The following is a 23,415-nucleotide window of genomic DNA, read 5'->3' as shown; positions in this document are numbered from 1 at the left end:
GCCCTCAGTAATTTTAAGTTGCAATCTACTGAAGAATTGGGGAGGACCATTGCAGAAAAAATCTTTAATTTCTCATTTCCATTATAATTTCAGCATGGATATGAGCAGCCGCTAAGCTGCCTACCAACTGCATGGGCGTCTTCCTATTTGTTTCATGTTAACATTATTACCATTGAAGCAGAAAAACAAACCTCCTTTTTTGCAGGGGAAAAAAAACAGGAATACACTATTAAATGTAATCAGATTCAGATCACCATTTGATTACATTTTCACTGCTGCAGAGAGGGAGGGCAATTACTGCAGGGTATAAACTGACATCTTCTAGTGGTAACAGCTAGGCAATTTAAAAAGTGTCACATTTACCAGACAGGTAGTAGAGAAATGTTTTAAATAGATGAATCAAAAATATATCTTTTTCTTTTTTTTTTTTTTTTTTGCTTCAACAAAAATGGCTTTCTAAACAGGCACTATTCAATCCCAGCTGTAAACTAGAACAATTTAATGGTGGACGTAATCTCTGAATGCTTAAAGAGAAAAACGTAATGTTGCCTAAGATATTTATAGACATTTTATTTTCTGCTTCAAAGCCACGTAAGAGGTTTAACTATTTTTCTAATGGAAAAGAGAAACAAACACACAAGAAAATACATCTGCAAAATGGAGAAAGCCTTTGTACCGTTCTGCTTATTGGATACAGTACTTAAAATATATAATGTTTTCAATATGATGAAGAGGAGAGGTGGAAAAGAGCTACCTGGAATGAGAACTAAAAATTGCTGTTTGCTTGTGGAGAATTATTTATTATCTGGTCCATAAGCAGAAGACCAAAAAACGAAGATGACTGACTTTGAATACAGCCAAACTTGCCAAACAGCGTTTCCAGAGAGAAGCTGTCTGGAAGAGATCACCTAAGTAGATTTAATCAGCTTGTCTATCAGGATAACCATCATTCAAAAATAAACTCTGTAGGTTGCAGGTTGTTGTTCATAAACCACATTAATCCATATTAAAGTTGAGGAACAAGAAGGTATGCATGTAATCCCATGCCGCAGGTGATATAAAGTTTTTTTTTCCAAAGAAGAATCTCTTCTCATCTTAGTTTCAGGCTCCAAACTACAGCACAGATAGAAGAATGTGAATAAAAATCACAGATTAGCAGAAAAGGTGCTTTATTAGCATTTTGAGCTTGAATACCATTTGGTATTTTATATATATCTTACAAAGAAATGGGGGCATGATAGCTCAGTGGTTAAAAACGCTGAGCTTGTCAGCTGGAAAGCTGACAGCCCAGGTTTGAGAGTTGAGTGTCACGCAACAGGATGAGATCCCGTTCCTCCCCAAGGTCCTGCCTACCCAGCAGTTCAAAAGCATGCAAATGTGAGTAGATTTATAGGTACCACTTCAGCGTTCCATGTAACTTTACTGTATAGCCATGCACAAGAAGTAAAGACATCCCTGAGTTTCCCAGTCAGTTTTTAGTACCAATTGCAAGATTGTTTCACAGACTATAATTCTCTAACATCAAAAAAATTGGCAGCCTCTGATTTTTAGGATGCTAATTTGTGGTAAAAGCATTACAAATATGTCCTGCAGATTGTCAGGAGACCTTTAGACAGCCCCACTAGGGCATAAATTCTGGAATAAACAGCACTGAATACTTAAGATGAAAAATGGGCAGCTCAGTTATTTATTAGGTTTATGCTAAAAGGAACATTGCCGGAAATAAGCATCTTGTACTATCCACGAGAGTAGCTGACATTACTTTGTGCTGAAGTCAGAAAAGGGCTGTTTTGCTTAGGCTGGATGGTAATTTAAATAAAAATTTGGGAGGGGAGCTTTCCTAAATACAATTGGGAAACCATTACTACCATTTAAAAAACCCATTCACATTATTTTGTATATAGGTTTATAATGAGAAGATGTGATAAACTACAAACAAAAATTTAGAGGGCTAATAAAATCAGAAAAAGATATACAGGATAATGAATAAATAACATTTGTAAAAACTAAAAGCATATCCATAAAATGTTAACATAAAACTAGCTCAATCTTTTAATGTACTAAGTCTAATCCAGTGGTTCTCAACCTTTTTAATGCCGCGACCCCCAACCGGTCGTAAGTTGAGGACTACTCAACCGGTCATAAGTTGAGGACTACTCAACTGGTGCAACACCGTTTGCAGAATGGAACTTTTGGTGGGCTCAGCAGGGCAGAGACAGCCTGGACAATTCCTATTGGCTTTTGAAAGCCAATAGAATTAGACTCTATTCAAGAGATTCTATTCTATTGGCTTTCAAAAGCCAATAGAATAAAAGGGAGTAGCACAGCTAAGGAAAAGGGGGAAAAAATGGCGGACTGCATTGTTTGGCGACCCCCGTGAAATGGTCATTCGACCCCAAATGGGGTCCCGACCCACAGGTTGAGAACCACTGCTCTAATCACATAAACCCACCAACTGCCCCATCTTCTCAATTTTAGTACATGCTATTTCAATACAATATTTATATAATTTATAGAAATTTGTATAATATGCAAAGATTCTTAATATTGTATCTTAATATTATAGTTATAATTAGTATACAAAAATATCTCTAATGCCTTAGAGTATTAAATGTAAATAAGAAAAGAAAGAAAATCTTCTGAAAATTTTTGGATATTTCCATGAATGTGCTAAGGCTCAAATGACTACTTATAATATATATCTGTGTTTATCCAAGCTTTCTCTTGTTTCTATCCACTCTCTGAAGCTCAGAGATATTTGACAAAGCAAATGTTATGCTTCCAATAGATGAGACTAATTAGAACAGAACTTCGAGGCTTGAATTTTCCTTTAAGACAGTGGTTCTCAACCTTCCTAATGCCGCGACCCTTTAATACAGTTCCTCATGTTGTGGTGACCCCCAACCCCCCATCCAGCTAGCCGGGGGGGGGCAGGAAGGCATATCATACATGGACTAGCAATATATATTAACATTTCACCTAGATTAGTAGAACCCAATAAAATATAAATGTCAAAAAAATCTGGGTTCAAATATCATTGTCTAGTGGTCCATCTAACCCTTGAAGAGCAGCATCGTGTATATATATATATATATATATATATATATATATATATATATATATATGTGTGTGTGTGTGTGTGTGTGTGTGTGTGTGTGTGTGTGTGTGTGTGTAGGTCTTTGGTTGTTCGGGTTTTCTCCCACGTAAAATTGGAAGTGTCTTGGCGACGTTTCGACGAAGTCCCATTCGTCATCTTCAGGCTGGTGCTTTTCAGCTTCGTGCCTCGAGCAGCAATGTGTGGTCTTAGCTGTTTCTTCCTTTTAACTGCCAGTGGGGGTATGAACAGTTCATACCCCCACTGGCAGTTAAAAGGAAGAAACAGCTAAGACCACACATTGCTGCTCGAGGCACGAAGCTGAAAGCACCAGCCTGAAGATGACGAATGGGACTTCGTCGAAACGTCGCCAAGACACTTCCAATTTTACGTGGGAGAAAACCCGAACAACCAAAGACCTACATACAAATACCCGCGAAAACCTCAGAAAATATATATATATATATATATATATATATATATATATATATATATATATGTGTGTGTGTGTGTGTGTGTGTGTGTGTGTGTGTGTGTGTGTGTGTGTGTGTCCCCTTAATGGTTATAAAAATAAAAATCAGATACTTGATCGGTATATGCTTTCATCTTAAAGCTGGTCACATGGGACCCCACAGTCACACTGAGGGGAGGATACTATGCCCCATTTATACAGAGAGTCCCAGCATAGGCCGTGTGAAGTGATAATTTTATTCAGGATCCTCCATTGCTGATGTGGTAGTTCGAAATCTGGCACCTCTTTTCTGGGGTTATTTATATGTCTTCCTATGTCTGGGTGTTCAGTGATCCATTTGGCTTTTCAGCAGGAATCAATGTTAAAGTTGTTGGGCGAATGTTGTGCAAGTGCCAGTGGGCGCTTCCTAGATGTGAGTCTTTCTGCTGATAAATGTGGAAGTAAGAGTGCACTGGTAGGAGTGAGTTGCTCATAATTTCTGGGAATCAACTACTGTATCATACCATTAAGGCTCATTAAATTAAATTTAATTATTTGATTCTTAAAATGGATGTGTAGCCTCTCAAATAGTTTCCCCCTGCAAGTTACACTTCATAAACTATTATCTAAAATTCTAACCAGAAAACTGTAGCTTAAAATACTACCATCATCATCATCATCAATAACAGCAGCCATCAAGTAGCAGAAATTAAAAACACTAGGAAAAAAAATCACTTAAATGTTTTATTAGCAGTATAATAGAATATTTAAAGGACTGAGAGAACAAAATTTGGATTGAACTGATTTCAAATATAGCTTGAAGCTAGGTTGCAAAAGGAATAATAGAATCACTATCAAATAATTTACATTGACTCTGCAATAAGAAATGGAAAAGCAGAAAACTGGATAATCAGAGTTAATTTAGTTCGGTTAATGGAGGGCCCATTCTGTGTATCTACTGGATGCTGTCTGAACTCTTTTGGTGCTCAACAGCTGAATGTCTGATTATATATTATGAACCAGATATTCAGCTGGTATAATTCAATGTTGCTCCACCAAATTATTAAAGTAGGCTTATTTACATCAGCTGGAGAATCAATTCTATTCATAGAATGTTCTTGAGGAGCTAATCAAAATTTTGCTTTATCACATGTCTTTATAACTGGTCCAAGCTCTCTGCTTCTTTATTTCTGCAGTTATAATTAAACCAATTAAAAATATTGCTTGCACCTATGAGTTTCATTTAATCAGTGATTGGACTGCTATGCTATTATGAGACTGAAGAAATTCAGCATATTTATCTTCAAAAAGAGTAAAAGGAATAGAATAGCAGTTTTTAAAAAAATGAAGCAATGTTATGTCAACCATTGTGGTTTGGACAGTCACGTATCAAATAAGATTTAATCTGAATTAGATTCAGATTAGGGAATTAGATTCAAAGAGATCCCCAAAGCTTGGGGGTTGGAAGACACATTTGGAATTGTTAGAATTTGCAAGCATTCTCCTCAAATGGCTTGACGCAGGTTAGCCCATGCCTAAAATATGTGGAACAAAATATATGAGCCAAAAATTGCACAGGTTTAGTAGAATCAGTGCTACCCACCACCTCCTTTATCTTATAGCTATATGGTGAGCCCTATTTTTAAGTATGTGTGTGTATATATCTCTATCTATCTATCTATCTATCTATCTATCTATCTATCTATCTATCTATCTCATTCTCAGTGTCTATAGACATTCTCAGTCATCCAGGTCATGGTTGTCCCAAAGGCGCTTTTTTTCGAACAGCAACTGGACTCTCTTGATTTTTTTTTAAAAGACATTTCACATCATCCAAGAAGCTTCTTCAATTCTGAATGGAAGAATGAACTGAAGAAGCTTCTTAAACGAGAAATGAAATGTCTTCAAGAAAAATCAAGAAAGTCCAGTTGCCGTTTTCTTAAAAAAAAAAAAAAAAAAAAAGCATCTTTGGGATGTGAATCAGAGAATCTGATAATCACTTGGCATCCCAATCATCGCAAGGAGGATCATAGTCCTAACTGGAAATTTTCAATCCTAAAAACAATTCCCCAGCTATAAAATGTTGAGAAATTATACATGTTCCATGAAGATAATGAGAAGACAAAATTGTACCTAGGTACTAAAGGAAAGATGAACTACCGTATATGCTGGCGTACAAGGCGACCCGGCGTATAAGACGACCTCCGTCTTTATCGCTGGGCCGCATTCCTAGAACGTCATCTTATACGCCGGAAACTACCAGTATTTCCGGCGTATAAGACGACTCAGTGTATAAGACGACCCCAGTCTTTGGTGCCGATTTCAGCGCTCGCGGAAGTCGCTTTATATGCCGGCATTTACGGTATGTCTTGCTTTGAAGAAACAATGAAATATAAATAAATTTTAAAAAATCTATTCCTCACAGAAGAGAACTGAGAAAAAGGCCCCCACAGCAGAGAAATGAAGAAAAGAGATGAAGGAGTTACAATGACCAAGAAATAGGGCACGCAGGAAGGAAGGCTATAAAACAGACACAGCTGTACATTAAGAAAACGAACCAAACATATTTTTTTGTGATTAAAACAAAACCCATGAAGTTGGCATAGTTATACTGCTTATTCATATTGCTGGATTCAACCAAAGCTGGCAGAAATCATTAAAATCACATGACAAGTTGAACATGGCTATAATAGCTTGATGATAATATCCATTCAACTGTGTCCAATTCACAGCGATTTTGTGGACCAAGCTCTCTGCCTACATTTCTGATCTTGCAGGGCTTTTTTCAGTTGTTTTACCCTCTGGCAGAGGTCAGCTTTGAGGGTGTCTAGCCATCATGTTTTTTGTATCATTTCCTTTTACCCGTTGATCATTTGAAACAAAATTGCCTTTTTCCAGTGAGTATGACCCCATGACCTGGCCGAAATAAGTAAGGCAGATTTTTGTGATTTTGCCTTCTAGCAATATGTCTGGATTTATACACTCCAGTACTTGATGGCTTGTCACATTTGCAGTCCAAGGAATGTGCAAGACCTTCTTCAACACCTACAGCTTGAACAGCCTTTTTTCCCTCCTATCTAGTTTTTTTTTTTTTTTCCTGGTTCAACTTTTGCAACCGTAAGTAGCTATGGGACTATGCAGACTAATCCGCACTTGGTTGCCAGGCAGATGCCCTTGCTTTTCCTCACTTGATCCATGCTCATCCTTGCTGTATGACCCTGTCCAATTCAACACTTTATTTCTGAACTGATCTGCTTTGATCAATTTACAGTCCTAGGAAAGTAAACTTTACACTCACTGCGACTAGGGCAAATCCAAACCTAGACTACATGTTGTTCAAAAAAGACACGGTACTGAATGTGATGCACAAGTCAAAATGTATGTTCACATGATGATGTAAAATCAGATTTATCAAACTGGCCAGGTCACTTGCAAGAAGGTCATTGTTGGCCTCCATATTTTCCTAGCTCTGATCTCATCTCCTCCTCTTCATTATTACTGCATGTGAAAAATGATGATGGAATGGCTCCCTGCTTGTACAGGGTTGGGTAAGTGGTATCTGTGGCTAAAAAGATAAGGTGGTCCATGGTCCACTTCTCTACTCTATCTCACCCCAAGATTTCCCATATGTGATGACCACCAAGTCTTGAACTCTTAAGTTAATCATAAAGTTGGCTATTATGGTTTAACATAAAAAGCAATTTGATGTTATCTGCTAAAGTTGGGAAAAAAGAGAAAAAATATACCTAAAAACTCTGCATGAGAAGTCTGAGTTATTGAGTTGGTAAAGGATGCATCTTTGCTTCATATGGAGGATGTCCTCTAGATCTGGAAACAAATCATTTGAGCCTAAATATCCCATACCACTCAATTCTTGTGCAAGCTTCTGGCCCAATAAATCCTGTTAATATGCAGGAATCTAAGTGCCTGTAACTTAGGAACCGAAGATCACCTGTTGCTAAGCATCTACCTTCTCTATATGTTGCTAAGCAGCTGGTAATGCAGTTTCATTTACTGTTCTCATGCCTTCAATTCATAGACTACTCAAAAACCTTGAGACTCGCAATTACTAAGACACAATAAAGACAGAAGTGCTACCATCCCATTTACAATTTCTTTTTCTATTTCCCTGCTTTTAAAAAGTTAACACCAGATGTTCAAGTTTAGCATTAACCCAGGAGCTCAAGTGGGTCATGCAACGTGGATATTCTGAGACGTCTTCAAAAAGGTGAAAAAAAATATCTAAGGATATCTATGCTTCTCACATCTATATTCCCTTCCTGCTTGCAGTCATTCTACAGCAGTGGTTCTCAACCTGTGGGTCGGGACCCCATTTGGGGTCGAACGACCATTTCACGGGGGTCACCAAACAATGCAGTCCGCCATTTTTTTCCACTTTTCCTTAGCTGTGCTACTCCCTTTTATTCTATTGGCTTTTGAAAGGCAATAGAATAGACTCTCTTGAATAGAGTCTAATTCTATTGGCTTTCAAAAGCCAATAGGAATTGTCCAGGCTGTCTCTGCCCTGCTGAGCTCGCCAAAAGTCCCATTCTGCAAACGGTGCTGCACCAGTTGAGTAGTCCTCAACTTACGACCGGTTGGGGGTCGCGGCATTAAAAAGGTTGAGAACCACTGTTCTACAGGCATGCTCAATTACTATTTAATAAATTCACTTGTATTGGCATAGATTCCTAGAGGTTACCTTTAAATATACAAGATTCTAACTTGGAATAATCATAATGTAATGAGTCAAAATCATAACAGCCCATTATTTCAGTTTATAGGAACAGAGGAAAAGAGGGAGGCAGAATTTGATTTTCTCTATTCTATTCTCTATAAAATTTGCACCTTGTGGGGAAATGGATTACCAAATCAGTTTTGGAATTTCAAACTCAAGCCTAAGAAAGAATGTCGGATTCATATGCAAAGACACAGGATAACAATTTGAAGGAAGATTTCTGGCCTCCATGAATTATTTTTAAAAACAATTACTAGAGCAATTATCCATGCAAGCCACTTTTCACAATGTCCTTTGCAAATTAAGCTATCAATTTTGAACATAAAAAATGACTAGGAGAAAAGATGAATAAAACAAGCCAAGTATAAATAATAAAAAATACATTTTATACTAATGGAGGGGTCTTTCCCGCAACCTTTGAAGGAAACGGTGGTGAGGCCCCTCCTCAAGAAGCCTTCCCTGGACCCAGCTGTTTTGAAGAACTTTTGTCCTGTCTCCAACTTCCCCTTTGTTGGGGAAGGTTGTAGAGAAGGTGGTGGCGTCCCAACTCTTGCGATCCTTGGATGAAACGAATTATCTGGACCCTTTTCAATCTGGTTTCAGGCCTGGCTACAGCACTGAGACTGCTTTGGTCGCACTGACCGATGACCTCTGGCGAGCCCGGGATAAGGGTCATTCCTCTATCCTGGTGCTTCTTGACTTCTCAGCGGCTTTCGATACCATTGACCATGGTATCCTTCTGCGTCGTCTCGGAGAGGTGGGGATGGGCGGCACCGTATTGCGGTGGTTCTCTTCCTACCTCTCTGACAGGTTGCAATCAGTGTTGGCAGGCAGACAGAGATCGACCCCTAGGTGCCTCGATTATGGGGTGCCTCAGGACTCGGTCTTGTCCCCCCTCCTTTTTAACATCTACATGAAACCGCTGGGTGAGATCATTCGGCGACACGGGGTGAGGTATCATCAGTATGCGGATGATACCCAATTGTGTATCTCCACCCCGTGTCCTTTCAGTGAAGCAGTCGACGTGATGTGCCGGTGCCTGAAAGATGTGAGGGTCTGGATGGGGGTGAACAGGCTTAGACTCAACCCTGACAAGACCGAGTGGCTCTGGGTCTTGCCCCCAAGGGTCATCCTGATGGACCATCATTAGTCCTGGGGAGGGGTAAATTTACCTCCCTCAGTGCAGGCACGCAACTTGGGTGTCCTCCTGGACTCACAGCTAAATTTGGAACAACATCTATTGGCTGTGGCCAGGGGGACCTTTGCCCAGGTTCGGCTGGTGCACCAGTTGCGGCCTTATTTGGACCGGGAGGCTCTACTCATGGTTACTCATGCCCTTGTCACCTCAAGACTGGATTACTGTAATGCGCTCTACATGGGGCTACCCTTGAAGAGCGTTCGGAGGCTGCAGTTGGTTCAGAATGCAGCCGCGAGAGCGATTGTGGGTGCACCAAGGTACACCCACATGTCACCTATCCTCCGCGAGCTGAACTGGCTTCCTGTGGGTCTCCGGACGCAATTCAAGGTATTGGTTATCACCTTTAAAGCCCTTCATGGCTTAGGACCAGGTTACTTACAGGACCGCATACTGCCGCATAGTTCCCAGAGACCAGTGAGGTCCCACAGATTGGGCCTCCTTCAGGTCCCGTCGGCTAGACAATGTCGGCTGGCAGGCCCTTGGGGAAGGGCCTTTTCTGTGATGTCTCCGACGTGGTGGAATCAACTTCCCCCCAAGATTCGAACTACTCCCACCTTGCCGGCCTTCAAGAAAGCCATTAAAACTCTCCTGTTCTGGCAGGCCTGGGGTTGATGTCCCTGGGGGGGAGGGATACGATTGGGACATGCTGTATGAATGCACTCGTTTTTATTGTTATATTTATTGTTTTAATTTTGTACGCCGCCCTGAGTCCCTAGGGATTGGGCCGCATATAAATTTTATTAATAAATAAATAAATAAATAATATACCACACACCATCCATCTTATTAATGTTCTGAGTGGTTACAGGAATTCCTCATTTTAGATACCCGGATAGTTCTTCAGGAAGACTAAAATTTACAGTGTGTTGTGCGAGGTTTAGTTTGTTCTCTGTGAGATCTGCAAAGCAGGGCTTTGACAGTTGCTGAGGTTAAGACCATCTAAAGCAGGGGTATCAAACTGCCAGACCACAGGCTGGATGCATCATGCCAAAACCACGCCAATTCCATTGCCAGCAATGGAAAAAAAGTCATGATACATCGCGACACATCACGTGATGTTGCGAGTTTTGACACCCCCGATCTACAGAATCTTATTACTCTGAATAGCCCTTCTCCATCTCGTGTTCCAGAGAGAGGCTCTGAAGTTAATTACAAAGAAAGTTATGCTATTGTGGCCAAGCAAGCAAGGGTAGTACCAATAGTCATAGGCGCCTTGGGTGCAATCCCAGAACAACTGGAGCACCACTTGAATACCATTGGCATTGACAAATTCGCTATTAGTCAATTGCAAAAGGCGGCCTTATTAGGAACTGCTTCCATCCTACGTCGATATCTGTAATACCATCAAACATCCACATCTGCCTATCCCAGGTCCTGGGTAAGGACTCGATAGGTAGACAAAATGCCAAATCCAGTCTGAACATCTGGCTGACTGTGCGATGATCAATAATAATAATAATAAAGTTGGAAGGGACCTTGGAGGTCATCGAGTCCAACCCCCTGCTCAGGCAGGAACCCTACACCATTTCGGACAAATGGCTGTCCAGTCTCTTCTTAAAAACTTCCAGTGTTGGGTCATTCACCGCTTCTGGAGGCAGGTTGTTCCATTGGTTAATTGTTCTAACAGTCAGGAAGTTTCTCCTTAGTTCTAAGTTGCTTCCAAGTGTGGCCTTACCAAGGCATTGTAAAGTGGTATTAATACTTCACGAGATCTTGAAAAGAAGACTCAGTGTATTTTAGAACATGGGATAATTTTTATCAATGGCTAGAAACATGAGTTAGAGAAAAAGGAATGTGATATGTAACTTTGAATATATATTAGTAAGAAGAAGACTATTGAGCGATTAATTAAGATGCCTTAATACATCTAAAGATGTTAATAACTATTATCTATTAACAAAATGTGATGAATTCTTTAATTACTTCAGAGGAAATTGGTTTAGCTATTAAGCAGTTAAAGGTGGGAAAGGCCCCGGGTACAGATGGACTAACGGCAATGTATTATAAAATGTTATCTGAAGAGATGATAGAGCCATTAAAAGAACTTTTTAATAGTATTTTGCTGGGAGCTCCGGTTCCCCCTTCCTGGAGAAGGGCTTTTATATCATTGATCCCGAAGGAGGATCAAGATCTTACTGAGCCTAAGAATTATAGACCTATATCTCTTTTAAATACAGATAAGATTTTTTCTAAAATTTTGGCAAATAGATTAATGCAGGATTTAATTCATAGTGATCAGTCTGGATTTATAACAGAAAGATATATGAAATACAATGTAAGACAAATCTTAACTTAATTGAGTATTTGGATAAGAATAATCAGATCCCTGTGGCCTTTATATTTTTGGATGCTGAGAAAGCTTTTGATCAATTAGATTGGCAATTTTTATTTTTACTTATAGAGAAAATGAATTTTGGAGATAAGTTTCTGTATGCTCTCAAGGCTATATATCAACAACAGTTTGCTCAAATTATTATTAATGGGGGATTGACAGAGACTTTTAATATTGAAAAGGGTACAAGACAAGGATGTCCATTATCCCCATTGTTATTTGTTTTAACAATGGAGATTTTGTTAATTCAGATTCGAGAGTCAACCGTACTTAAGGGAATAAAAATAAATAAGAATGAGTATAGATTGAGAGCTTTTGCGGATGATTTGGTTTTAACTTTATTACAACCGACTCAATCGGTTAGTCATTTGTTGGAACTTATAACTCAATATGGGAAAGTTTCTGGTTTTAAAGTAAATAATAATAAGACTAAAATATTATCTAAGAATATGACTGAGAGGGAAAATGAAATTTTAGTTAAACTTACAGGTTTTCAGATAGGGAAAAAGGTTAAATATTTGGGAGTATATATAACAGCTTCTAATGGAAACTTATATAAGAATAATTATGAATTATTATGGACAAAAGTAAAAAAGGATTTAAATGATTGGAAAATATTACAAATGTCTTGTTGGGGAGAATTTCAGCTGTAAAAATGAATGTTCTACCAAAGTTTCTTTTTTTTGTTTCAAATGATACCTATTTTAAAAAAAGATGCTAATTTGGATGAGTGGCAGAAGGGTATCAATAAATTTATTTGGGCTGGGAAGAAACCAAGGGTGAAGTTTAAGATTTTGCAAGATGCTCGAGAAAGAGGAGGGCTTAAAACACCTAATTTGAAATTATATTATGATGCAGCCACATTAACTTTGATAAGCGATTGGCTTAATTTAACAAACAAAAATATTCTTTCTCTTGAAGGGTGGGATTTATTATATGGTTAGCATGCATATTTAATTTTCAATAAGAAAGTAGATTGGGCTTTTAAATCGCGTATTTTAAGAAATGCCTTACTTCGAGTCTGGAAGAAGTATTATTACAGGTTAAATTACCAAATACCTATTTGGGGGATGGGGATTGCTGGACATGCAATTGAGGGGATTTCTAAGGGGATGAATTTTGAAAAAATTTTGTATAAAGAATTATTTATTTGGTCACGTACTGACTGGCAATTAAAATCTTTAGATGTATTAAGGCAAGAAAATATTTTACAGTCATGATTTCAGTATTTACAAATAGTGGATAAGTGGACTTTAGATAAGAAAGTTGGAATAACATTAGGAGATGAAAATTTGGTAATTCAGATTAAAGATCAGAATCAGGCCCATATAAAAAGAATTTATAATGTGTTAATAAAATTGGACTCGGAAATGGATTTGGTTAAAGATTGTATGGTTAAATGGGCTCAGAATATCCAGGAACCGATCCCATTGGATTTATGGGAGATAATTTGGATTAGAAATGTTAAATTTACACAGGCTCAAAATTTAAGGGAAAATTTTTACAAAATGTTTTATAGGTGGCATTTGGATCCTAAAAAAGTATGTATCCTAATTTACAGCCTACATTTTGGAGATGCGGTAGTTCTGATGCAACTTATTTTCATGTTTGGTGGACTTGTAAAAATATTAAAGCTTTTTGGATTATGATTTGGTGGAACACTCAAAAGATTTTTAAAAGGAAGATAAAGTTTACTCCTCAACTATTTTTACTAGGGATTTTTGTGGATTTTGATGTTAAAGAAACTATTTTAATGTTGAATTTAGTAACAGTAGCAAGGTTATTGGTAGGTCAATATTGGAAGAAAGATTTGTTGCCTACTATAGAAGAATAGACACTTAAGGTTTCTAATTTAGCAGAAATGGCAAAAATTTCTGCTTATTTAAAGGATCATACACAAGAAAGATATATTATTGTATGGAGAAGATGGATAGATTATATTCAGATTAAATATGGAACTAAAAAGTTCAATTTATTTATGATTAAATTTTAAATAATTATTATTATTAATAGCATTTTATAATGGAAATTATTTAGTTTATTTATTGTTATTATGGTACTTTATAATAATTGTTTTAAAATGGATTTGTTTATAATATTATGATGTTAAAGTTTAAAGGGAGTTAAGGGTTAAGTATGAATTTGGTTACTATATAATTTGTTAAAGTTAATTAGATTTTGTTTAATATGTTTGTAATAACCCTGTACTCGGCTCTGGGAAGTGGGGGGGTAGGGGGTGGATTTGGGGGCTAAATTTTTTTGTTAATTGTTAATAAAACTTTTTCAATAAAAAAAATAATTATTATCTATTATTTCTTGTTAAACAGACATTATGCTGTTTGCTAAATATTGAGAATGTTACTTGGAAAAACCCTAACCCCAACCCTACTCCTAATCCTAACCCAAATCTCAACCCCAATCCCGATCCCACCTCATTCCTAACCCTATAAAAACTAACAAAATTTATACAAAAAGAAAAAGAAAGTTATTGATGGTGCCCAGAGATTACATGATGAAGATTATGGGCAACACTGTGGTATTCACATAACACATTTCCTAACTGTTTTATTCACATTTTTGTCTAGCGTTCCACTGACCATTATTGTGAAAAATACACAACACTTGAATTTCTTGGCACAATGTGGATGTTCAATTTTTTTTTGCAATTATTTGTATTAGAATTTTAGATTTGTTTTGATAGGCTTTAATCTTATATATTAGTATATATAGAGAGGCACTCTTGGTTTAGTAACTGCCTCATTTAGTTATGGTGATGAAGGAAAATCTTATGGACAATCTTTGCATTTACTTCCATACTATGATGATATGCACAACAGATTAGATGAAAATATAGGATCATATTACCTGAACTATAGGTACTTTGCAAATGTTTTGAGGAACTTAAAAACCCTGATGCTTATTTAATTTTAAATATTCCTATTGCAAAGAGGTTTCATTTACAGATGGACTGATGAATGTATTTAATACATAACTTCATTAATACTAAGGAAATGGTTGTAAGATATTTCTGAGATGAAGAAACAATCTATGGGGTGAAAGATGGGAGAACTAAATTCTTTTCTCTGGGTTTTGTATACTTTGGCCTGCCTTGGTGCAGTGCTTGGTGTACCATGTTAGTCATAATTATCTTCTAGGGAGATACCTGTCATCTTCCTCTTCCCATTTGTATGGGAGAAATTGGGGTCCCACTGAACAAGCCCATATTAGCAATTAACAACAACAAAAGGAAATAGACTCTGAAGCCAACTGTTGAACCTTTTGGAAAATAAGACTACACAAAACAGAAAGCCCTCCTCTGGTTAGTTAGTTCAATAACCCATAGTATAAATTAAAGCCAATTTTATTAAAAGTAAAAAAGAGGAAAAAATCCTTTTAAAATTTATGCAGTCATAAGAAAGAAAACAAGACAAAAAGCTGCGACTATAGTGGCAATGAGCACACCACTGGAAGACCTAAAGGACCGGTTTGGGACAGATGGTCTTGGAGAAAATTTGTCTTTATGGTTGCTAAGAGTTGACACCAACTTGATGGCACATAGTCAGTCAGTCATTCAGATGCAAATGGCGATAACATAGGAAAGATAACACTGAAAATATAAAAAACAGGAATCTCTCATTTTTAAAAAAACCCTAAAAGAACATACACTTGGTCAAATTCAAGGAGGGCAGGATCTGCTGCTGAAAGAACTCAAGAAATAATGGATGTATATAAACTTGCACAAATACAATTCAGATACAATAGCTATCAACTATTTTAACCAGTATTCCTATTAAAGTAAAACAGATATCTAAATGCAGAATCTTGGCTATAAACATTGCCTGTACATCAGAAATGAAGGTTGATTCCCATGACCGGTTCCTGCTAGATTTTCCTGGATAATCCCTAAAACATGTTAATTGCAACCTTAATTCAGAGTCTTACAACTTTTCACCATGATACTTTTTTTCACTGCAATCTTTGTTTCCTAGGTAATTGTTTCCTAACACAGACTTCCTTATTTGCTTAATCTGGATCCCATTCTTAAGATTCCAGCTGTTCTTCTCTGTCTCTGCCCAGAACTCCTCTCTCTATCTCCACCCCCCCCCCCAGGCTTAGATTTTGAAATGACTTTGTTGTCTTATCAGAAAAGGAAGGATCAAGGGACGTGTATGTAGACCAGAGCAGATATTCACTACCCCTTTGAATGGCGTCAATTGAAACCCAGATAAGTGGTATGTGGTTCCCCTGCCTGGATGCAATTATCTGCCTTGTGATTGCTAGGTGGCAATACAACAATTTCATCTACTGGATTTAGAGTAGATTACAAATGATAAAAACAGGAAAGAGCAAGCTAGTGAAATTGTTTGCAGCCTTTGCTTTTTGTTTTCTTTATTGACTAGATGCCGTGCTAGATATAGAACCAATATTTTGATTACGAATCTGTTTAGCTATTTTGGGTTTGTTTTTTTTACAATCGGATGATAGGCAATTGTTTTGGAAAAAAAACATTCAAAGCTCAAATGATATTCTATCAGTTATTACTTACTTACTTACATACTTATTTATTTATTATCATGCCTTTATTATTGTTATAAACAATTCAAGGTGGTAAACATATCTAATACTCTTTCCTCTTTTGATTTTTCCTCACAACAACAGCTCTGTGAAGTGAGTTGGGCTAAGAGAGAAGGACTGGCTCAAGGTCACCCAGCTGGCTTTCATGGCTATGGTGGCACTAGAACTCACCATCTCCTGATTTCTAGCCAGGTGCCTTAATTGGGTGTTCTTGCTTTGACAACAGATGAAAAGGGGCGTTGTCTTACCTGAACGCCTTTTCTCAGCAGGATGATGTAGAGTCCAATGGATGGGTTCTATGACGGCCTTCCTGCCTGGCAGACTGGGTAAAAACTTCGGCCACACCCCTTCCTCTGGGTGTGACCCCAGTTTTGACTTAGGCGAGAAACTTTGTTGGAATTAACATTGCAGCTCTTTATTATATATTTATTATATCCCTGCCTAGACCTAACCCCTGGGTGGGCTTGGACTCTACATCATCCTGCTGAGAAAAGGCGTTCAGGTAAGACAACGCCCCTTCTCCAGCAGGATGGCTGTAGAGTCCAAATGGATGGGACATACCAAAGCCCTCATGTCCCCCTGGGAGGGAATGTCTAGGCTACCGAACTCTGAGCAGATACGACTTGTTGAAGAACTCTTCTGCCAAAAGCCGCGTCTGCTGCTGCTAGGGAGTCTAAACGGTAATGCCGAATGAAAACCGAAGGTGAAGACCAGGTTGCGGCCTTGCAAATCTCTTCTACCGGTGCTTGCGTTAGCCATGCCGCAGATGTGGCTGCGCTCCGAGTTGAGTGGGCAGTCACATGAGTGGGTGCTGGCAAATCCTGCGATACGTAGGCTTGCGCTATGCAGGCTCTGATCCACCTGCCTATGGTGGAAGAAGACACCTTCTTTCCCATAGTTGATGGTTGAAAAGACACAAATAATGCTTCAGTCTTTCGGAAAGCCGAGGTGCGTTTCACGTAGAAACACAGCGCTCTCCGCACGTCCAGCTTGTGCCACCTGTGTTCTAGCCTATGTTTGGGTCTTGGACAGAAATCAGGAAGTGTCAGTTCCTGAGATCTGTGAAAGATGCTATTTACCTTCGGAATGAAGGCCGGGTCTGGTCTAAGAACGACCCTGTCTTTGAAGAAGGTACACAGATCCTTCCTTACTGACAGTGCTGCTAGTTCTGAGATTCTCCTTGCTGAAGTAATTGCCACAAGGAAAGCTACCTTCATTGATAGGTGATGGAGGGAACATGATTCAAGAGGTTCGAAGGGTGCTGATGTCAAGGCTAGAAGGACCTTAGGCAGGTTCCAAGACAGGTACCTGTGTATGACGGGGGGTTTTGTGTTAGTTGCCCCTTTTAAAAAGGCATTAACCGCTGGATGTTGTGCTAGGGAGGTTAAGTTGTCGCAGGAGAGTACAGTTGAGAGGGCCGATATCTGTCTGCGGATAGTGTTGACTGATAAGCCCTTATTAAGACCCTCCAATAGGTAATCTAGGATATTAGGGATAGATACTGCGGTCGGGTCTAGGCGAAGAGAAGCGCACCACCTACAAAACCCTTTCCATGTAGCGTCGTAAATCCTGTTAGTGGACGCTCTTCGTGATGCCTGTATGATCGATATCACCCCTGCCGAATAAGATTGTTTGGTTAAGCTTTGCCGCTCAAATGCCAAGCGGCTAGTTGTAGCCACTGGGGTTCTGGATGCACAAGCTTGCCCTGACTGAGTTTTACCCTGTCCGGGGGGATCCTCCACGGAGGTGATATCGAGAGGTCTACGAGGTCGGCAAACCACGGGCGCCGTGGCCAGTGAGGGGCAATGCAGACTATCTCTGCGCCTTCCAGAATCAGCTTGCGTATGGTCGCCGGTATTAAGGGCAGCGGTGGAAAGGCGTACAGGAGTTGCGCCGGCCACCGACACCTGAGAGCATCCGTTCCCTCCGATCCCGGGGACGGGACTCTGGAAAAGAACCTGGGGAGTTGTGTGTTCTTGTGATTGGCAAATAGATCTAGATGTGGTTGTCCGAATCTCCGGGAGATCTCCTCGAACAGAGCCGGATCCAGACGCCATTCCGACTGGTCCACCCTGGCTCTGCTCAGGGAGTCTGCCTGGGTATTTGTCTCCCCTGAGATGTGTTCCGCTCTGATGGAACTCACATTGGTTTCTGCCCACCGAGCCAGAGCCAATGCCTCCTTCATTAGTTCCACTGATCGCGTTCCTCCCTCCTTGTTTACATGTGCCTTGGCTGCTACGTTGTCTGTTAGTACGAGGACGTGCCTCCTTGTTACTAGGTGTGAGAAATGACGAAGGGCCAGGTGGATGGCCCGGAGCTCTAGCCAGTTGATGCTGTGTGACAGGTCCTTCTGTCCCCACTGGCCCTGTGCTATCTGGGTTCCCAGGTGCGCTCCCCATCCGAACAGGCTCGCGTCTGTCGTGAGTGTGACCCTGTTCGGTTCCCTGAATATGCTCCCCTTGAGTGTCGTGGGGGAATAGCCACCATTTTAGTGATCTTATCACCTGTGCTGGTACCAGCACTCTCCTGTTGGAAGTGCTGAGGTTCCTCCTCTGGTAGGGTAGGAGGAACCACTGCAACTCCCTCGAGTGGAGCCTTGCCCATGGGATGATGCCCATGCAGGATATCATCTTTCCCAGGAGCTTCGAGAGCTGTATCAAGGGCACTCTCCTGATCTTTTGAATTTGGTGAATTAGCTTGGATATGCTGATCAGTCGCTCCTGGGAAAGGCACTGTGACGTGTCTATCACCGCTCCTAGGTGTTGCAGCCTCCTTGAGGGGATGAGGTGGCTCTTGTTTAAATTGACCGAGAATCCATGCCCCTGTAGGGTTCGGATTGTGGTCTTGAGATCTGCCCTTGCTTGTTCCTGAGATCTGGACTGAATCAAGATGTCGTCCAGATAAAACTGTACGCGAACCGGCATCAACCTGAGATGGGCCGCTATTACAGTTAGGATCTTGGTAAATACCCTTGGTGCTGAGGATAGTCCGAAGGGTAAGGCCCTGTATTGGTAATGCCGGCCCGCGTAGGTGAATCTGAGGAATTTCCGGTAGCTGGAATGGATGGGAATGTGTAGGTACGCCTCTGTGAGATCTATTGAGGATAATAGATCGTCTTCCCTGACGCTGGCTAGGATGGATTTCAAGGAGTGCATCTTGAACCTCCTGTACTTGATGAAATAATTCAGGCCCTTCAGGTCCAATATTGCTCTCCACCCTCCTGATGTCTTTGGGATAACGAAGAGGATAGAATAAAATCCTCTTCCCTCCTCTTCCTTTGGTACCCTCTCTATGGCCTGAATTGACAGGAGGTGAGCTATGGCCGAAGTTATCAGCCTCGTCTTGTGTACCTTTCTGGAGATGGGGCATCTGATGAACCGGCTTGGTGGGGGAGAACAAAAGTCTAAGGTCAGGCCATGCCTGATCGTTTCCAGGACCCAGGCGTCGGTGGTGGTCTGCTCCCAGACCTCGATGAAATTTCCTAACCGACCCCCGATGGGAGTGTCCTGTTTGGCGTCACTTGGTACGCTTAAAGGATCTGCCTCCCGCTCCCCTATATGGGCGTCTGGACTGGAACTGGCCTCTGGCTCCCGGGCTTTGGCGATCCTGGGTTCGATCCTGTCTCGGGTAGAAGGATCGTGAGCCTCTGGGCCAGTCCCAGGATTGCCCTGATCGAAAGGGCTGTCTCCATTCCCAGGGGCTTCTTGGGCGGAAGCCCTGTCTCCGGAAATCCTGACTGCCTCTCCTGTCTAACTTCTTTGATGGATGTACTAGGATTTTTTTCTTGTCTCTGCCTTCGCTGACATGTGGGTCCAGTATGGACCCAAATAGGGCTTCTCCACTGTATTTGGACGTCGAGAGACGCCATTTGGACCTCAGGTCTGTCTTCCAATTTTTGAGCCACAGTAGCCTACGCGAGGCCACTGTGGCCGCAATGGATCTTGCCGCATACTTTGTTGCGTACAGTGAAGCGTCAGACACGAATTGAGAGGCCGCGAGGAGCTTGGCCAATGTTTGGTGTACTCTGACCTGGTCTGGAGGCACCGTGCCTTGCAGTTCCCTCAGCCACATGACACAGGCCCTCGCGAAGAATGATGATGAAGTGGCTGCTCTGGCCGCCCAGGCTGCAGCCATGTGGGAACGCCGGAGGGAGTGTTCAAATTTCTTCTCCTCAGGTTTCAAGACCTCCGCCATGTCTCCTGGAATCGCGGAGGTAGAAAATAATGAGATCAAGGGGTTATCTACAGTAGGAACCTCTAACATGTTCGAGAAGGAGGGAGATAGGTTGAAGAGCTTTCTTTCCGCGCTATTAGGTGCCGGTGGGCTTGCAAGTGAGGACCATTGTTCCTCCAGCGTGGTCATAAAGACCTCCGGACATGGAATGTACTTATCCTGTGGAACCTTTTTGGCAAATAGAGGGTTGGCCTCCCTGCTTGTGGAGGGCTTCTCATCCTGTACTGATGTTAGACTGACCGTGGAAACTGCCTTTATCAGGAGTGATTTTAGGAGCGCTGGGTTAAAGAGGCCAGAGCTCGTCGCCTGCTCAGGTGCGGTCTCCTCATCCTCCGAGAGGGGCATGTCTGACATGTCAAGGTCTACTGAGTCACCCTCTCCAAGTTGAGAGGAAGTCTCAGAGATGTTGGTAGGGGGTGGCCTAGCTCGTCCCTTACGGGGTGTGTGAAAGGCCACTTGCCCTTAGAAGCCATGAACTGGGAGAATGCATCCTGCATGAATGCCTGAAATTGTGCCGACCATATGTTCTCCTGCGCTTTGTCGCTGGGGTGAGGCGCTGGAGTGTGGTCAGGAGAAGAATCTGGTGAGGAGGGATTGGAGGAATCTAACTGTTCAGTTTCCCCAGGAGGAGACCAAGTCTTGAGCACTTCCTCGGCAGTAGGTTCTGTGCTGGGTGCCACCACTGGGACAGGGGAAACCAGATTTGTCCCGTTGGCATTGGTTCTCTGTGCCCTGCTAATTTGTCTTTCTAAAGCCAAATGTCTCCTCAAAGCCTCTCGCTCAGCCGTTTTAGACTGTCCCTTCTGAGTAAGGTGCTTTGTTTTAGCCTTCTTCTTCCCCCCCACTTCTGATTCAGAAGATCTGCGTTTTTGTTGCTGCTGTGGGGGGGACAATTGAGGGACCTGTGTGACTGAATACGAGACATTGTCTGCCATTGTGCCAGACACCCCGAGTAGGCAATGCCTGGAATGGGGGAATGAGGTACGCAGATCAGATGCAGATGCTTGGGGCTGTGCCCTCTTCTGCCTATACAAACAATGGCCGGACAGACAGGATTCTTTGGACAGAAGATCCTGCAAGGCAGTGACTAAAGGTCACTATAGGAACAGTCAGGGAAAAATATTCCTCCTCACCTCCTCACCTAGTCCATACAAAAGTGCAGTTTGTATCTCTCTCTCCCCCAGTCTGTGGCTGTAGCAGCAGACCACGATCAGAACGGTTCTCTTCCTTTTCCCTCTTCCTTCCTCTTGCCTCAATTTCTTGAGGTAATCCCAGAGCCTTGCCTAAAAGGATCCCTTCTTTGTCTGCAGGGAAATGGAGTTCGGGTGGTAGCCCCACCCCCAAGGGAAACGGCGGGTAGATCCGCTCGTTCAAAATGGCGAATGGGAGGAAGCCACGCCTCCCAAAGGTAGCCCGGGAAGCCACGAGGTTTAAGCACTGGCGGATCTTTGAATTCAGCAGTAAGAAAGACTCCTTTGGTCTTAAGGGGGCTGCGCCTCTCCTCTGAGGGGAAGGAAAACAGCGCTAGGGCTCTGCTCTTGTCGGGGCTGCTTTTCGCGCCGCTCAGCTGATCGATGCCGAGCGGCGCCGCGGTTTGCCGCTTCCCGCGCGGCTCCGCTGTTTCGCGCTGAGCGGCGCCTCGGTTCCGTCGGCCAAGCCGAGTCGGCCACTCAGCTGTTTGGCGGATCGGAGGGCGACGAGCAACCCGGTGGGAGGTCCCCGCGCCGAACAGCTGCTCAGCGGGCCGGATATCGACGAGCGATCCGGCCCCGTTCCAAGCCTCCCCTGCTAGCCGCCCTGACGCCCCACTCACAACTCCGCCGATCCTGGCTGTGCCTTTTAAGTCCTATCAGCTGCCAGAGAGCTTTTCTTTCAAATGGAAGGAAGAGGGGATTCCTTTCTCTCTTTTTTGGGATAAATTCCTTTTGTCCTGAGAGCTGCTTCTCGCACTTCTACCAGGCTTCGAGACTGAGTCAAAACTGGGGTCACACCCAGAGGAAGGGGTGTGGCCGAAGTTTTTACCCAGTCTGCCAGGCAGGAAGGCCGTCATAGAACCCATCCATTGGACTCTACAGCCATCCTGCTGGAGAATGCAGCCATTTTCTCTATGCTTTTAGAATTAGTTGGTGCTGGGAGGGAGGATTGGAATGAGAGTTCAGTTAGTCCTAATAATAATAACTCTGCTGTGGGAATCCAAGGACAAACTGGGTCCAGAGCTGATAATATTTTGGGGAGCTGGAGAGCTGGGGTGAAAGCCCGTGCTTCAGGCTAATTGGGGAATGTGCTTTATGACTGTTTATTGGGGGTGGGAATTGTACTTTGTTACTTTGTATCCAGGGGAGGGGGATTTAATTTTTGGGTTCAACTAAGTAGTGCCGATACTTTGTTTCCCAAATAAAAGATAGCATGATAGCAGTAAAGACTGTTCAAGAACTAATGATCTTGTCTCATTTGAGAAAGCTAAAGATTATATTATATATTATATTAATTATATTACATTACATTACACTACACTACACTATAACATTATAACTTGATGAGATGGTTGTATTTCTACACACATATATCATGCACAAGCAACAACAGCAAATACCTGTTCTGGTTTCAGCCCAGGAGGGACCCAAGCATATTCTTCCAAGGCACAGCCCGAATCGTCATCAGAAGTCGAATTCCTCTGGAAGTCAAACATCAGCTTGGTCACCGTCTTCTCCATTTCTAAAGGCATTGCTGTTTCAAAGTGTTCTGACTGTGGACACTTACAGTGCCGGCAAATTTTTCTGGGGATATGAAGTAA

At 41.6% G+C, this 23,415-nt stretch overlaps 1 protein-coding gene across 1 annotated transcript in view; it reads right to left on the bottom strand.

Moving 5' to 3' along the window:
• LOC120299171 (prickle-like protein 2) overlaps positions 1 to 23,415 on the bottom strand; it is a 143,239-nt gene that overhangs the window by 62,427 nt on the left and 57,397 nt on the right. Inside the window, 1 exon segment of the mRNA XM_039323687.1 lies at positions 23,215 to 23,398. Within this exon segment, the coding sequence (XP_039179621.1) occupies positions 23,215 to 23,346 (132 nt within the window). The 5' untranslated portion in view covers positions 23,347 to 23,398.

Source organism: Crotalus tigris, unplaced genomic scaffold (assembly GCF_016545835.1).
Source record: "Crotalus tigris isolate CLP2741 ecotype Arizona unplaced genomic scaffold, ASM1654583v1 scf7180000024281.4978605, whole genome shotgun sequence".
Taxonomy (NCBI): domain Eukaryota; kingdom Metazoa; phylum Chordata; class Lepidosauria; order Squamata; family Viperidae; genus Crotalus; species Crotalus tigris.
This window is presented reverse-complemented; position numbering and strand designations above follow the sequence as displayed.